The sequence below is a fragment of the Pyxicephalus adspersus genome, chromosome 11 (assembly GCF_032062135.1).
Source record: "Pyxicephalus adspersus chromosome 11, UCB_Pads_2.0, whole genome shotgun sequence".
Lineage (NCBI taxonomy): Eukaryota > Metazoa > Chordata > Amphibia > Anura > Pyxicephalidae > Pyxicephalus > Pyxicephalus adspersus.
The window spans coordinates 16014781-16032504 of NC_092868.1; the positions used below are offsets into that span (position 1 = coordinate 16014781).

Genomic DNA, 17724 nt, shown 5'->3' on the forward strand with positions numbered 1-17724 from the left:
GTTCACACCCGCAATGTTTATTAAAGCTCTTTATAAGAGAAGATAGACTATCATAGGAGAACCTGCGTGATTCCAGGAAACCTGGAACAGATCCAGTCTAGGATTGAACACTTTAGCCAAATAAAACCAAATAAAAGCAAATAGTTATAGGAAATTTATTAAAGATACCCTTGTTCTACCATGATAGTTTTTTTTTCTTAAGTCTTTTAGAGCTTTAATAATTCAGGCCCACTATATCTAAAAAAAAAGAGAAACGGAGAAACTCCTGACAGCAGGTAGCATTATGATATTACCATATCTGCAAGCGACTGTTTTTCAGCTGTCATAAAAAAATTATAGGGTGGGGTCCTTAGTTAGGCTTTACTACTAATTAGAAGGCCCAGAGTGGATAAAAACACTGTTGGAATAAAGTTTCTTGTTTACATTGACAAATTTTTAAAAAAAGCCATTTTATGTGATTACAGGTCCCAAAGAACTCTGTTCTGTCTGATAGGAGTGTTTGGATATAGAATGTCTCAATATCTGAATGTAGTGAGAACCTATTTTATGATCTGTCATGTCCTTTCTACTCAGTCCCCATTTCTGCATGATAGAGAAAAGGTATGCCTTCCATATCTTCTTACCTACATCTCACAATGCAACATCCAGTGCTCAAGCAACTCAACAGGCCCAAACAGTAATGGAGGCTTATGACTGTGCAGATACTGATCCTAAAAAGAAAGGCATGTGCAGGCAACCAAAAATTCCAATTTGAATGTTGTGTTTTTTTTTCTTTGTGGTCCTATGCTGATCAGTTACTATGCAGATTTTCTACTTATGTGCCGCAGAGCATGATGGTGTCATCAAAATAAATAATTAAAAAAAATAATTTCTGAAACCCAGTTAAGTAAGGAACCAAATGTTAGTAATTTCTTAATTCATTTTTCAATTAAATAATAATATAAATATATATATATATATATATATATATATATATATATATATATATATGTATATGTATAAATAAACATTATGATCCACCTGGATGATACAACTTGGGTTCAGGAAACATCAGTCCAAATAGACTTTACTATTTTAGGACAATATTCTAACCCTGTCTGTAAGCTTGTTTCAAAATAACACCTGAACATTTCCAATAAACCTGACCTCAGCCCCCTCTGATCGAGCTTCCTCCACAAATTCAGTAATTGTCTTCATTTGACTCTCATCCACCAAGGCTCCCATGTCAATGGTTTTGTCCAGACTGTCACCAACTCTCATGTGGGTCATTCTCTGCTTGAGTCTTCGGATCAGATCTTCAGCAATTGGTTCCTGCATGAGAAGTCGGGATCCTGCACTGCAAACCTGCAAATATAACAGTTATTACAACAGTGACACTTCCAGGTAAAAATGTGGCCAAGCTTAACCTTTATATCTATAGCCTTTAACATGTCTTTATTTAAAGAATGTAATAGACAATAAATGTATTCAGTTTCTGGAATTATTCCTATCTGTGTCAGTTTTTTTTTTAATGCTTCATTTCAACTGCGCATGTTCGACAGGGTAGACATACTGTATTTGGTTGCTACGAACACTTACATAGCTTGCTTTTAGCTTTTTCAGCTTACATTTAAGATTAATATAATTCATTCTCAGTTCCTTGTCAATTGACCTGCAGCTGATCAGTTTCTATACTTGCCTTTTACCTCCAAACTACATCATCTTGCTTAAAGCTGCTTTTATATTTCCATTCACTTGTATGGGGGGAAAACTAATCTTCTCTGGATGAAATAGTATTCTTACAGGCAGCTTAATGGAGAGTCAAAGGAGGTCAAATGGAGGTAACATGCACATAAAAAAATGCAAGAATCTAACAGCTAGCTGCACTTGTTTATTTACACAACACCTTACTGCTCATCTCCCAATATACAAGTGCAAGTTCAAGGGTCAATTGACTGCTAGGCTGAAGCACTTTAACCTGAAAGCAGGTTACACGCTTCCTTATTCTGGAAAGCATTGAGTAGCATCATAGAATTTTAGTTTTGAAAAAAATGGGCGGGGTTAGTGCATTTGCTAGGTATCATTTTTCATATCCACATGGGTAGCAATCGCCTCACTTCCTGTGGAGGTATGCAGCAGGAAATGTGCAGACTGGCATTATTTATTAATAAATAGGAGAAGGTGAACCACTGCCAAGTTTGTCTTGCCATCTATGCCCATTAAGGACATCTTTTGACATTTTATTGTTCTTCCTATAAAGGTTTAATGCATGCAAGTAATAATATTTCCCTTATAAACAAGCTTTCAGCACTCATGAACATGCGTCTTGTATTAAAATTTTTTATTAATAGGAAAGAAAAAAAAGGGATAAACACACATCTATCTTTTATGAAATCATAAAAAAGTAAAAACATTTCATGAGACATTAGTTGAAAAATAAAACTGTTTCTAGTACTTTTACTCATCTGGCAAGTTCAGTTAGATAACTATAAAACAAAAAATAAACAAAATATAAAATATATGAATGAATGTCTAAAAAATGTCTGTCTACAGCAATATTTTCTAAATGCACAGTCAATTAGACACCAAAACCCAAAAATGTTAGGTAAAAAAATAAGAGTAAATAAAAAAAAAAAAAAGAAGAATAAACTTAAATCAATAAAAAAACCTAGAAAAATCAGAAACCTGTCAGTACCCACAACACTCAGATCCCAGTAAATACTAAATTTCAATTATGTGTATTTAGGAGAAATTATTATTGAACAGTAATAATATAGTGGCAATATATCACACAGCACTGTACAAGAAATAGGGATTACAAGCAACAGTTGCAAACAATGACACAGGAGGAGGAGAGGACCCTGCCCAGAAGAGCTTACAATCTAAGAATTTTGGCCACCAGTTCTTTTTTTCTGTCTGGTAAGAGAAAATTTATGTATGTAAGAAAAATTTATGTATGCAAGTATGTAAGAAAATATAGGTATGTGTGTAAATATTTATATGCTTACCTGACCCTGATTAAACCATATGGCATCTACAACTCCTTCCACAGCACTGTCTAGGTCTGCTGTATCAAACACAATGAAGGGGGATTTGCCACCCAGCTCCAGGGACAACTTTTTTCCACTGCCAGCTGTTGCTTTGCGCAGAGTTCGCCCCACCTAGAATGCAAAAGGAACATTTTTTTATCAGTTTTCGGTGGCCTACACACTCTAACAATATGAAGCCAAGCATTGTCCTGCAGAACGAGGGACTCCCCTGGCAATCAACAAAAGACCTGCATCAACGTAAGGTTTGACGATAGGATTTTCGGTAGTTGTGTGGCAATTATCCATTATGCTTGAGTATAAATCAAAATGTGTAGACCTAAAAAAGGCCTCTAGAAAAAGAATCTAGATTATACTTGTACCACTAGATGGTGCTGCATCCCTAGGTAAAGTGTTAAGTGTCTTGTTATCTGGGATCGAGTTTGTAACACTTTACATGAGGACACAACATTATCTAGTGGGGGTCAACAATAATGCGCAAAAGATCATTCAGATGCAAGTAACCCATCACAACCAACCTAAAACTACAAAATTCCATTCCCTGTAAAAAGAAGAAAAAAAAAATAAACATTCTGAGCCCATGAGATTTTAATTTATTTACCCCTTTTAAAAAGTGTTTTAAAAAAATACAGAACCTAGAATGTTTTCATTAACATTAAATTTATTGGCATTGCTGTTGATTTTTTTTTGAATATTAGCAGTGTATGCCACGTTTTGTGCCCTAAAACTAAACTGGAGTCAACAGTTTCCTATTTTTTCAGGTAAAAGTAGGTACCTTAGTTTATATTTGAGTATTGTGACAGAGTGTCCCAAATATGGCAAGGAAAGTGCATTAATGGATCCAGGGAATAGAAAGTGTTAATTGATTAGAAAAGAAACCAGGTTATTTAGGGCCCTAGAGCCGGCCAAGGGAGTGAAAGGGTGGGTTCCTTGGCCCAACCCAATCCTGAGTGGGTTATATTCACCGCCACTCAGGTGCAAAAAAAGTGAGTGATCAACCAGAGGCTGAGGGGAATTTGAAAAACAAGAGGCTGAGAGAGCCAGAGTGGATTCCAGGCTGAGAGAGAGCCAGAGTGGATTCCAGGCTAAGAGAGCCAGAGGGTTCCAGGAAAGCCAGCGGCCAAACAGTACTACGAAACTGAGTGGAAAAGTACTGATATAGTGTATGTGTTAGTAAGAGAGGGAACCTAAGTGAGGTAGCCAGATGCCCAGCTGGGCTACTGTTTATTGTTTTGTTGTGAAGTGCTGGGGAGTGTGCTGTAACACTTGCCGAAACAAATAAAACTGCTGTTATTTTGGACTTTTGGACTCTGCTGCCTCTAATCTGCCCTGTAAGCATTCCGTTACCATGAGCGATCCCCCTGTGCTATGCCACAGTATATACAATAGATAAACATTTGCTCTACATACTGATTGTCATGTGATTCTGAAGGTATTTAGAATATGAACACCAATCAATCAGTAAATTTTATAAATGAGTCAGCAATGGCAGCTTATATATTCTCCCAACAAATGTCCATTTTAACTGGTTAAGGCAAGTCATATAATCCAATATAGTCCAGCAATCTGGCTATAAGTGCTTCTTTCCTCCTATCACAAAACATGCTGAACACCTGCAATTAGGAAAGTATACAGTAATAGGGGCCCATAGCAAAACTACTAAGAGGCTCCCTCCTTAATCTACTTTTAACAGGCTAATCCTCTAGTTATTCAGAGTTTGCATTAATTTTAAACCAAAATGTTATATTATACAAAAGTTTCCGTTTATGTAGGATTTTTACCATGTTAATTTTCCAAATCCTGTTGATATTTCCATACAACCCTGTGCAGCCAGGTGGTGCTGGATCCCCCAAAATATGCATCCAATGCTCATTTGTTTGTGATATTGCAGCATTTAAAATGAAGTAAATCACACAGTCTAATGAAATCAATAGCAGCATCTTCCCAGTCTCAGATTCAAGCCATTTAAAACAGAGACTGACAACTTGGAACAAACCAAGCTGGGAAGCTATTGTGCTATTTAAATTTTGTGAGGACAAGTAGCAATTTAGAATCATTCAGATCCAAGCAATCCTGACTACCAAACCATCAGGTAGTAGCACATTTAGCGCCGAGTGGGATTTACATTTACATACAGGTAAATGGATCCTATAGATTCTGCATTCAAAAAGTGTATCATTGATAGAAACAAAGAAAGCGATCCCCAGGTGTTGCTAAACAATGTGTGAAAATACAAATCTATAAAGATTGCAAACTAAACTATAAAATAACTTTCAGCTGTGTCCTCAAACTATGTTCATGAGGATGTGATCGGTGCAGTTGATAAAACAAACTGTTTTATTTTGCAAAAACAGCATTAGGTACAAAAGTTTGGTAAATTGGTTATTAATCTAACAAACATAACTGCCCCGAAAAGGGAGACATATTAGTTAGGTAATATAAATAGGTAATCATACTAAAACAAAGCTGAAAAGCGTAAGGCTGGCAAACGCACACATTTACCATTTTTGCCATTTCAAAATACATGTATGTACGGTTACCCATTTGGCTACTAGGGCGTGCATAGTTAAAACAATTACATTTTTATGCAAATGAGTAAATCTTTGAGACATTTGGCACGAGTTGCCACAGCATTTTTAGCTTTGCAAACTGCATTGCATTGTTTTGGGTCATTTTTATACTACACTATTTCTATGCTCGCTCACCATGATGCCCTTTATTTGAAGTGGTACTGCAAATGGTCAGGCTAATATTATGCACAACTGGCCTATAAAAGCTTTTAAAGTTTAGTGATGTGACAGCTGAGTGGAAATCTTATTACTTTTGTTTTCTAAGTGGATGCAATTTTTGGGAAAATTTATGTCACAAATTGGGACCTATAACAATTTAGTTTAAAGGATTGGTATTTGTAGTTGGAACTGTCTGATAAAAGGGGAGACCCAGAAAAAAATCAACATTGTTTTTAGTAGTGACTTTACAATTAATCAGTTAAGAAACATATTGGTAAGATTGTTATATGCTTTCTATAGAATTGTGCAAATCATTCAACCGGCTAATCAAAAATACACATTTTTTGGTGGGTATTATGTTCCACGTACAATATGCAGTGTTCTCCCGAGGCCCTTTTAGCTGGGTGCACCACCCGGAACTTTTCAGCACAAACCCAGCTGTTTTTGGGTGGTTACTAAAGAGTTTGGTCACAATACAGGGGCTGCCAACCACCTACAATTTCTTCCCACCCGGCTTAAAAAAATTTCTGTGTTGAGCACTGAATATGGCTATTTCATATTTGCTTTACAAAGTCCATTGTCATGTCACTAACTGTCACAAGCTCACAGTTTAATGTCCCAACACTTATCAAAGTCGAATGCCCCTAATACAGTTTAGGTTCCATTTTGGCAGGGAGACAATTAACCTACCAGTATGTTTTTGGTATGTGGGAGGAAAACAGAGTGCTTGGGGTAGAACATACTAACTCCATGAATATATTGTACTGGTTCAGACTTGAACTTGGATTGCTTGCTGCTATCAAATATGTAGGTTTAAATAAGCAGGTTCTCGTTAATCGAGGTCATGGTAAAGGTATAGTAGGAGCTAGTAGGATTCAATTGAATTTGTTCTGAGATGCTGACAACATTCACATTTATCCAAGCTTCTTCTTAACATTAATGAATGTTAGAAGCCTACCCTTTAATGATTGTCCATGATAGAAATCCTAAATGGTTTCTAATTCACTGTGATATTTATGTAATCATGCAAATATCTGTATATTGGGAAACAAAACATCTGCTCAACAAATGGATGGGCTAACATAGAAGGCAAACGCATTTTTTTGTGTGAACGGGAGACTTAATTTTATAATTATTTTCCCCAACAGCCCAATTCTTCTGTTTTACGTATTGAAGAAATAAACTGTCAAGAGAGCCATATGCTGCCACCTAGTGGGGGTTTATGAGACAGGAAGTAATCAGTAACAAATTACACTAACTGCAATATAAATGTGAAATACTTGTTAAATATGAATGTAGTGGGAGACTAAAAAGGCCCAAAGCCTAATTTATTAAAGCTCTCCAAGGCTGAAGAGGATACACTTTCATTAGTGAAGCTGGGTGATCCAGCAAACCTGGAAAAGATAGCAAATGTTTTGACTCCTGGACCAGATCCATTCCAGGGTTGCTGGATCAACCAGCTTCACTGATAAAAAAATGTATCCTCTCCAGCTTTGGAGAGCTTTAATACAACAGTCCCATTATGTCAGGAAATACACAACTAATGTTGTAGGAGGCATATTTTGCCCAAGCTGTGTTGTGCATACTTTTTGGTAAATGGATGATCCTTGTGTATACAATCTGAATGTATTGAATGGTGTATTGCTTGGGGATTATGTCTGGAAATTTTTACCAACTTTTTTTGCACTCCACAAAAGCTTTAAATGTTCCAAAAATACAAAGAGACACTCCAAAATTTAGCAGTAGTGACATTTCTTTTAAATACATTACCTGGTTGAATTACTCTTCTGCACACTGATATCTGCTAAATATTTACAGTACTAGAGAAAAAACTATATTGCATAATATCTGTGTGTATCTGGATATTAGTAATGAATATATAAAAAAAGCCTAAAAAAAATATAAATTGCTTTTCTGGAAGGGTGAATTTTAAGTAGTTACGGGTGTATATCAAAGATATATAAACTATAGAAGAGAGATTGTAACAGACTGTATATGCTCTTACATAATAGGGATATCCTCAATGATTCCAAGATAATTATTTCAAAAATATTTATCTAACAGGTGTAATAAAACAAACAATGTTTTAAAACATGCCATTTTTACAAGCACATTTCCAAGGTTTGAACCCTTTAAAACAGTGTTTCCCAACACTTTTAACATGAGAGAACCCTTGTAATTACTTTCATGTCTTAGGGAACCCCTGCTATGATTACTATATCCACAACTCAATAAATCATTAGTGGAGTAGAAGAATTCCATCCATACATATGGCCAAAAAGTTTACTGGTGTCAGTTAATCCTCCTAGTGTTCTAATTCTGGCCGTATTTCCATGCAAAAAGCGTTACATTTTTTTGCATGGAAATTTATTTTACATTGTAGGCCTATAACTCACCAAAATATGTCCAATATTTAATAAATTTAATAGACTTAAAAAAAAAACACAAAAATCTGTAAAAAAGCTAAACAAAAAAAAAAAAGGTAAACATGTAATATGTACAGTAGCTTGTATAATATATATATATATATATATATATATATATATATATATATATTTATTATATCAAGATTTCTTTCTTTCCAGTTGGTTTCCTTCCGTATGAGCAGTGTTTTGCAGGACTACAGGGCATAACCAGTTTTTGAGGATAGGAGAAAGTTTCCCAGAATTCATTAGAGGAATAATGAGCAGAATTGACAACACTGCTTGGAATTGCTGCACAGTAGCGGCATTGGGCCGGATTTATTAAAGCTCTCCAAGACTGGAGAATACACTTTCATCAGTGAAACTTGGGTGATCCAAAAAATCTGGAATGGATCTGGTACATTGTCCGGGATTGAAAACAATTGCTATGAAATAGTAGATGACTTTAAGAAATCCTTTCCAGGTTTGCTGGATCACCCAGATTCACTAAGGAAAGTGTATCCTCTCCAGTCTTGGAGAGTGTTAATAAATCAGGCTCACTGTATTATCACTTCGAAAGATTTGGACAATAGTACATTTCAGGCAGACTTTTCTGTACTCCCAGCTTGAAAATGTTTAAATAGGAAACAAATGAGTATAACGATGAGAATTATGATGTAATACAAAGATTTTTTTTAACGTTACTAAAACATACACTTTGAGGGATATTTAAAATCTGAAATTCAGCAATCATTACAAATGAATCTCCATGCATGTGCTTTGAATGACAGTGGTTGACTTATGAGTGAATGTTTTGCTAAAGTCCCATTTTTTAGAGGTTCCTTGAGCAATGAATAGTCTGTGACTCTCAGTTTAACAGATTCCAGGGCGACATTGTTCCCACTGACCAGCAATGTAAGAGACATTCTTCCTACTGACTCCCACAATTATGTACTGTAAGATGTCATATAGTAATTATAGTAGGGGTTCCCCAAGACCTAAACATTATTTCAAGGGTTAACCAATGTTAAAAAAAACTGAGCTAGGCTATTTAATCAGATCAGATTGAGTCTGTACTGCCCATACGATAGTAAACCAGTCAATTTTTTTTGTAATAGGTTACTGAAATGTATATATTACTATATTCCATTATTTAGCTCTTACCTCTGTAGAACCTGTAAATGCCACTTTATCCACATCGGGATGAACAGCTAGCTTTTCGCCAAAAGCACCATTACCAGTGACCACATTGAAAACTCCGGGTGGCAATCCTGCCTCACTACAAATCTCTGCCAGAAGAAGGGCTGTCAAACGTGTATATGTGGCTGGCTTTAACACTACAGTATTACCTGGGATGAAACATAAAAGATATTGCTGGCTAAAACACAGTAACACAAACATTCATTTATTTTATGAACTTACTATAGGTAATGATGAGCAATGATCAAATATCCACAGACCTCACCAAAATTTCAGTGCTGAAGTGACTGACCAGGCTAGATTTTTCTGGCACAATGCTATTGCTTTCCTGGAAGCTAAGCTACAGCTTAAGCACTGCTTCTACCCTCCTGTATAATGTCTAACGTACATGTTCAGCCAAAGCAAATATTCATACTTGTAAAAAGTTGTTTGGTTGTAATTGTAGAGGTGCCATAGGCTACCCTTTCTTAAATACAAAGCATATCACTGTAAAATGAAACAATGATTTTTATTTACCACTTTTTTTATTTATTTATTTTTTATATTTTTTTTTTATTGTTACCACTTTTGTGACCAGGGATTATCTATGCCCAAGTTGCAAAAACTTTTTTTTTATAGGCATTGTTTTCACAGATCTTCAGGTAGATCTTCCTTAAAGTTGGCAGTACACATGGCAGTTTTAAGGCTCCATGCTATCTTTTTCCATTGATCTGCACTTCTTTGGGCACCGCATATTCTAATAAAGAATGCTTGAATTGAAGGAAAAGTGGGTCAATCTCTGCCTTTTAGTGTCAAGTGCTGTATTTGCTATTCAAACACGTGTTTCTATTTCAATAGTAAATGCAGCATTTAAAAAAAAATGCCTGTGGACATTTAAAGGACATATACAGCTTTTATTTGGTACAATTGAGTTTAATTGGGCTTTAAACATATGGTATTGCAGATGAACCCTGACTCCTGAAGATGAGGTGTTTATCTGCAGAATGAAGGCTGTCATTTTTATCATTGGAGCCTCCTGCATGCACATGGTCACCATGTCGAGGTTAACAAAATGATCACATGATCATAACAACCTATTCTTTCCTATTAATCATAGGTGACCCTGCATGCCAGTGACAAGCAAGATACAAGTGTTAGCTGCTGCCTCTGAAAGGGGAGAATCATGGATCACTGCAGGGTGACATTATTTGGATTTGTATTTTTAATTGTACAATAAAAATATAGCACAGAAGCATAAGAAATGGGAAAAAAAATCAGGTCAAAAATAAAAGTAAACTCAGTTGCCAGTGCTACTAAGTTCTATGTTACATAGCTTAGTAGTTTATAATACTGTCATTTGTTAAGTGATCTCACCCATAGCTAACGCAGGACATATTTTCCAGGTCAGTAACATCAGGGGAAAATTCCAGGGAACGATAGCAGCAACAACACCTACAGATGAGAAAAAAAATCTATGTTTACATAAAACATCAAAATTTAAAGTTTACCAAAATCTTCCACACGGTAAAGTTCTACCTACCCAAAGGTTTCCATCCATTCATCTCTGTGTCCCTGAGCTGTGCCCAACCAGCATGGTGATAAAAGTGGCGAACCACAAGAGGCACATCGCAGTCACGTGACTCACGGATAGGCTTGCCATTGTCCATGCTCTCCACAACACTGAGCAGGCGCTGATGTTTCTGTACAGTACGGGCAATGCTGGAGAATGCAAAGGCCAAATTTATGCTACAGTACATTAACTAATTAATATATCAAGTGTTTTACTACTGTGTTTGTATCAAGCCCAGGAATAACAACGATTAAGATTACCCAATGCCAAAATGATTTTTTTAGTTTTAAGCATTTAGAACATTTGAAAGCAAACCACCATATCTAAAGGACTGGTAAGCTTTAATATATTACATTTTTGATTGTGAGTTTAGACATTCATTTAAGTACAATGATTTCTAAATTTAATGTGGACTTATAGAGAGCAGAAAGTTAACCATCAAAGTTAATAAGTATCTCAAAAAGAGTACAGTTGAAAAGTCCCTGAAGTTCGGTACCAGTGGAATGTATTATACTGCAAAGATAAGAAAAGATAAAAAAAATAATTCCTGTATATATAAAAAAAAAACAAAGACAATTGGTATAGAATTTTGAAGATCTATCCCAGAGACATGCTAATCCCTCAACTTTATAGAAAAGGAATTTCCAGGACTGTAGACTTCTGACAATGGCCCTGCTTTATTAAAGGTGTTTAGCGCTGGAGAGGATACACTTCATCAGTGAAGCTGGACGATCCAGCAAACCTGGAATGGATTTCTTCATGTTATTTGCTAGCAAATGTTTTGAATCCTGGACTAGATCCATTCCAGGTTTGCTGGATACACTGAAGAAAGTGTATCCTCTCCAGCTCTGGAGAGCTTTAACAAATCAGATCAAATGGATCAACAGGTATAGACTAGCAAGGGTTATATTTTTTTTGTTTTTGTTTTGAAAAAACAATAACAGGAAGGTTTGCATCCAGTGTGGAGTTGCTTTTGAACTGCGTTTTTCTATTACTGCGTGCCAAGATCTTACTGTGCATGCTCCATTATTCTATTATTTAGCTTTTTATTAGCTGCAGTCAACTGAAATACCCATTTACATTAGAATCTCACCTGTACAGGTATCGTGCTCGAACATGGCAAGGCAGCTTGCTCCAACTCTCAAAAGCTTTCCGTGCGGTGTTCACTGCAAATTCCACATCTTCCTCATTTCCCTGGATGGTATTCGCCAAAGCCTCTCCTAAGGTTCAAATTGAGACACACGGAAAAATGTCTGCATATTCATTTTTCTAAACAGCACTCCATTCTTGCCCATGGAAATAATGCATTATGTTCGCCTATCTACATCACTTACCTTATCCCTCTTTGCATAAGATTTTGGAACATTATATCCATGTCACAAAAAATATAAAAATAACTGCATACCACGTACATACAGACAGGTAATACAAACCCTCATAAAGCTGCTGGTTATATATTACAGAACTATAATAAAAGCAATATACACATCAATGTCTGATGTCATGGTAAATCCAGTACAGTATTGGAAAAGCTACATAACCAGGTTCCCCGAAAGCAATGCAGCAATATACAGTGCCACCTAGTGTTCAAAATGATAATACGCCTGGTTGTACTGTAGATCAAGTTTAAAGCTAAACTCTGGGTAAATTATTTACCCTTGTCTACTGCAAATGCTAAGTGCTTGTTTAGTCAATGTGTAAATAAATTAGAAGTAAAACATTCCTTATTTCTTGCTTCTGCACCAAGTGGCACTCTCCTGCTCCTCCTGGTGCTCTAGATTGTGGTCAGGGCCATGGATGACATCAGGTAGATCATTAAGATAGAGTGCTTTTAAAAGAAGAGACTATGGAGGACTGAACTAGCAAGAAATAAGGATATTTTTTTCCTAAACTAGTCTAGCCTTAGACACAATGAGGAGGGGAGACCCACTGAAAAGTTTAGATATAACAGTACTGTTATTACTATTCAATTCAGAGAGATTTAGAATCATTTTTTACCACACGACTGTAATTTATATTTAGATGTGACTGTATATGTTACACTTTGCAACAATACCTGGCTTAAAAAATTAAGTGGATACTAAAATCACATATGAGATCTTGATATAAGAAATAATTAAGTTGAAAATCTTTATTGATATACATTGTATAATTCATAGGAAAAAATTACATACGAATCGTCAGTAGAAACCAAAGTCATTACCCAACTAAAGGCCGGATTAAGTAAGAAACTGAAATATTAGAATGATTGAACATGTGTGAATGTGAACACAAGTGGCTCAGTAGTGTGTCTGCAATATGTACCTGTATGCATTCCAGACAATGGCTGGGCATGCTTCTGTGGAGACAACAGATGGTGCAATGGCTGATCTACCAGTCCTGGATCAAGGCATCAATGTGTTCCTGAGTGTGTGGTTTTACTTGGCAAAGTCAAATGCACTAATATATAACGTCCCGGGAGTCTCTATTGGGGTATGTGAGGGCCAATTATTGGCATCAAAGCCAGAGTCCTCCCCAGCCCCTTTTATCTGGGCGTACAACCTGGCACCTGCTGTTTTTGGGTGGTTACTGAAAGGTTGGGTCACAATACAACCAGGGCCTACCTACAGCTTCTTCCCACCCAGCTTAAAAAAATTCTAAGGCAAATATTGAATGCCTTTGTCATCCAAAAACTGCCTACACATTTATACACACATTAGGTCTGATTTAATAAAACTCTTTAAGACTGGAGAAGATAGACTGTCAGTCAGTCTCCAAAACTGTCATATAAAAGTCTTGGAAGCCATGTACAATTCAAAGTATAGACACACAAATACGATTCTTGAACAAGCTTAGAGCAATCCTAGGTTGCCCCATAATAATTGCAGGTTGTTTTGGGGGAACACATGTGAAGAAAAGTCTACATAAAAAGAAAAAAAGACTGCAAGCCCAGGACCCTTCCAGTAAAAGAAAGGATGCTAATGGCCGACGCGTTGATCTAGAAGCTGATCATGTTCATCTAAAACATATATGAACATATATTAACATATAAGAATAGCCATATATGACCTAAGGTGCCCACACACAGTCCAGAGAATGTACTAGATGACAGTAATGTGTGGAACCATCTAAATAATATTCAGGGGAGTCAAGGCTTGACAGAGCAGGAAAGAAAGCATGCTGCTTCCAAGTAAAAACTTTTACAAATGTGTAGCATATTTACTAGTGATGTCAATGAAACCAACACCTATAGAGCTGTTGCAGAGGTGGCAGCAATGTTACCATTTTGTTGGAGGCAGCAAATCTTTCTACAAAAGTGGATCCCTACTGGATCATGAACCTTGACTCAAAATGAACTGTCCACAGGAGAAATCCTATGCAGAATATGCAAAGCATGGCATGAAAGTACGGATAGCTACTAACCTGTTGCTGGATTCTTGGTAACATAGGTCTGTCTTCCATCTGGCTTTATCCACTTTCCACCTACAAAATGACCAAAGCTCCGCTCGTGAGAGTCCAGCCAAGCCTAAAAGAAGAGGAAAAAATGTTAGACCAGCTCAACTTTGCAAGTTTCAAAATACCTTTTACGCTTTGTTAATGAGAAGAGTAGAAGGGGAGCTGTTCGGAAGCCCTAATACAGATCCTAATGTGACAAAGGTGAACCTCAAAAACTACAGTAACATAAGTAAGCATTGACACCCAATGTTAGTAAGTGTGTTAATAAATGGATAACCAGCTGCATTATATTACATTTTTCTTTGTTTAGATACACATTGAAGTCATCTCACTTGCATATTGCTGGAATAGACTGCAGCATTATGGCACCACATATGATCATTTGTAATCGAGTCTTTACTGTTCAAATGCTGCTGCCTCACCAGTTTATTGCTCACAAACACATGGTGCTACATTGACACTAACAATAAACTAGAAAGGAATTGCTGGGAGACTACAGTCAGGCAAGAGAGCAAAAGTTACCAGTATAGGACTGAAAAGCTCTGGGGTCATGCACTAAATGTGTATCCAGTCAATTCTCTACTGAGCACTACAGGGTTATCCAGTAACAGGCTGCAATGACTGAATGTGCTAAAGCTCTGCACAAATCATTGACATGTGTCTTTTGGGTTAAAACAAATATACTGAAAAATTGAAAACCCACAGCAGATCCAAAGGAATGCAAAAGCCCTTTGGATCTGCTAGAAGAAAAATGCTAGATCAACTCAGACCAATCAGATAAACACATTGAACAGCATTCCATAATGACATTTTCTGCAATAACAGTAGTCAATTTTCAATTTTGAGTTTGTTTCATATTTAAAATGCATCCGGCTATCTGAAATTATATACTAATTCAGCAGGAACCAATTCCTGCACGGATTATTCTACATTACCACCATCCTCATAATAAATAATCTTTTCCATTTACACTTGTGTACTTACAGTGAACAGACTACTACTGACTGTACAATATTGCCCATTTATATCTTAACAATCATCATAATAAATAGGTACAGTTTAGTTTTGGTGGTTTGATTGAGTAACCAAAGTACAGACAGCCAAATCCCAACAATTACAAGGAAATAAAAAGCATGAATTATTTAAAGCAAACCTATTTGTGATGAGGCAGGTCATTACTGCATAAAAGGACAGGCCATGTTTTACCTAACTGATTGCTCTGTGGAACTGTCAGATTCATTGAGCTGTGAATGCAGAGCGTTGGCAGAACACCCAGCAACCACTGGCTTCCCATGCAGTTGCCAGGACTGAATGAACCCAACGCCTGTGCAGGAGTTAAGTCATCCCGATTTGGCCAATCAAGGCGGCCAAAGATTGTAACTAAAAAGAGGAAAAGCCTTGTGCTTGCAGGGTCTTTAAAGGGGTACAAAATTGAGAAATGTGCTTTTATTATACTAATAAGAATATGGAGGCTGTTTTGTGATCCTCTGTATCCATCTGAAAATCATTAATGATTGCCTTACAAGTTTACAGCGATCATTCGGGGACTCATCAGGACAGATCCATTATCAACTGATCAACAATGACCACTATACAAGTCAAGGGAAGAGAGCATAGTAGGGTGCTGCTCACTTGTCCTACCCCCTTCCCTTTTCATATTACAGAACTGGTGCTGTGTGTACAGCGCTTATTCATTCCTCTGTCACTGGAAACAATCATAAAACAGTGACAACATTTTTATGTGTGTATACTGCTTCAGTGACCAAGTAAATGAATGCAGATCATGGAGTTCTGACTTACAGTTAGGTTCATAAATATTTGGACAGAGACAACTTTTTTTCTAATTTTGGTTCTGTACATTACCACAATTAATTTTAAATGAAACAACTTAATTCAGTGGGTTTCAACAAAAAGATTGCAAAAAAATGGAGGAACTAAAGCGTTTTTTTAACACAGTCACTTCATTCCAGGGGCTCAAAAGTAATTGGACAAATTAAAAAGCTCAAAATAAAATGGTAATTTGCAATTCTTGGTTGAAAACCCTTTGCTGGCAATGACAGCCTATAGTCTTGAACTCATGAACATCACCAGATGCTGGGTTTCCTCCTTCTTAATGCTCTGCCAGGCCTTTACTGCAGTGGCTTTCAGTTGCTGTTTGTTTGTGGGACTTTCTGCTCGAAAGTTTAGTCTTCAACAAGTGAAAGGCGTGCTCATTTGGGTTCAGATCAGGTAACTGACTTGGCCATTCAAGAATATTCCACTTCTTTGCTTTAACCTTCCTAGCGGTAACCCTGAGTGTGACTCAGGGTAGAAAAAAGTTGCTGAAAGCGGTAACCCCGAGTCACACTCGGGGTAGGTAAACCTATGGGAAGGTTAGTAAATACAGCCTTACCTGATCCGCCGGCGTCCCGTGTCATCCATCGCCGCAATCTCTGTCTTCTTCCTTCTTCTTCCGGCATCTTCTGCACACGAGTCACCTGGGGAGTTCCCAGTGACGTGGGTGCGTGTGTACGTTGCCGGTGGGGCTGGGCGGGCAAATTCAAAATCCATTTGTTTTGCATTCAATACAAAATAACTGTATTGAATGCAATACATTGGTTTTAAATGTGTAAAAGCAGTACATTGTTTTCAAGAACATTTTTTTACAGTATATATAATAGTCTGACTATAATATTTATTCTTTTTTTTTTAATAAAAAAAAATAATATATATTTTTTAATTGATTTAATTTCATATTTTGATCATATTTTCATATTTCAATCATGATTGTGTGTTTCAAACTTTATTATACTCATACTATTATATTATACTGTAAAATAAATTTGAATAAAAAACAATGTACCGCTTTTAGACATATCAAACCGGAAAGAAATGAACCGCTAGGGAGGTAAATAAACTCCTGGGTTGCTTTGGCTGTATGTTTTGGGTCATTGTCCATCTGTATTATGAAACGTCTCTCAATCAATTTGACTGTATTTAGCTGGATTTCAGCGGACAGTATGTCTCTGAACACCTCAGATCTCATTCGGCTGCTTCTGTCCTGTGTCACATCATGGATAAACACTAGTGTCCCAGTGTCACTGGCAGCAATGCACGCCCAAACCATCACACTGCCTCCACCATGTTTTACAGATGATGTGGATCATGAGATGTTCCACGCCTTCTCCATACTTTTTTCTTGCCATAATTCATGTAAAGGTTGATCTTGGTTTTATCTCTCCAAAGAATGTTTTTCCAGAACTGTGCTGGATTTTTTTTAGTCCAATCCAAGTCCAATCTAGCCTTTCTATTCTTGAGGCTTATGAGTGGCTTGCACCTTGCAGTGCACCCTCTGTATTTACTTTCATGCAGTCTTCTCTTTATGGTAGACTTGGATATCAATA

At 36.7% G+C, this 17724-nt stretch overlaps 1 protein-coding gene across 1 annotated transcript in view; it reads right to left on the reverse strand.

The window, feature by feature from the left end:
• ALDH16A1 (aldehyde dehydrogenase 16 family member A1) overlaps window positions 1–17724 on the reverse strand; it is a 41251-nt gene that overhangs the window by 20688 nt on the left and 2839 nt on the right. The window contains exons 2-8 of the mRNA XM_072426700.1: window positions 14309–14411; window positions 12000–12126; window positions 10877–11055; window positions 10711–10788; window positions 9322–9506; window positions 2988–3140; window positions 1147–1344 (exon numbers count right to left, since the gene is read on the reverse strand). Coding sequence (XP_072282801.1) covers window positions 1147–1344; window positions 2988–3140; window positions 9322–9506; window positions 10711–10788; window positions 10877–11055; window positions 12000–12126; window positions 14309–14411 — 1023 coding nt within the window. The remainder of the gene's footprint in view (window positions 1–1146; window positions 1345–2987; window positions 3141–9321; window positions 9507–10710; window positions 10789–10876; window positions 11056–11999; window positions 12127–14308; window positions 14412–17724) is intronic.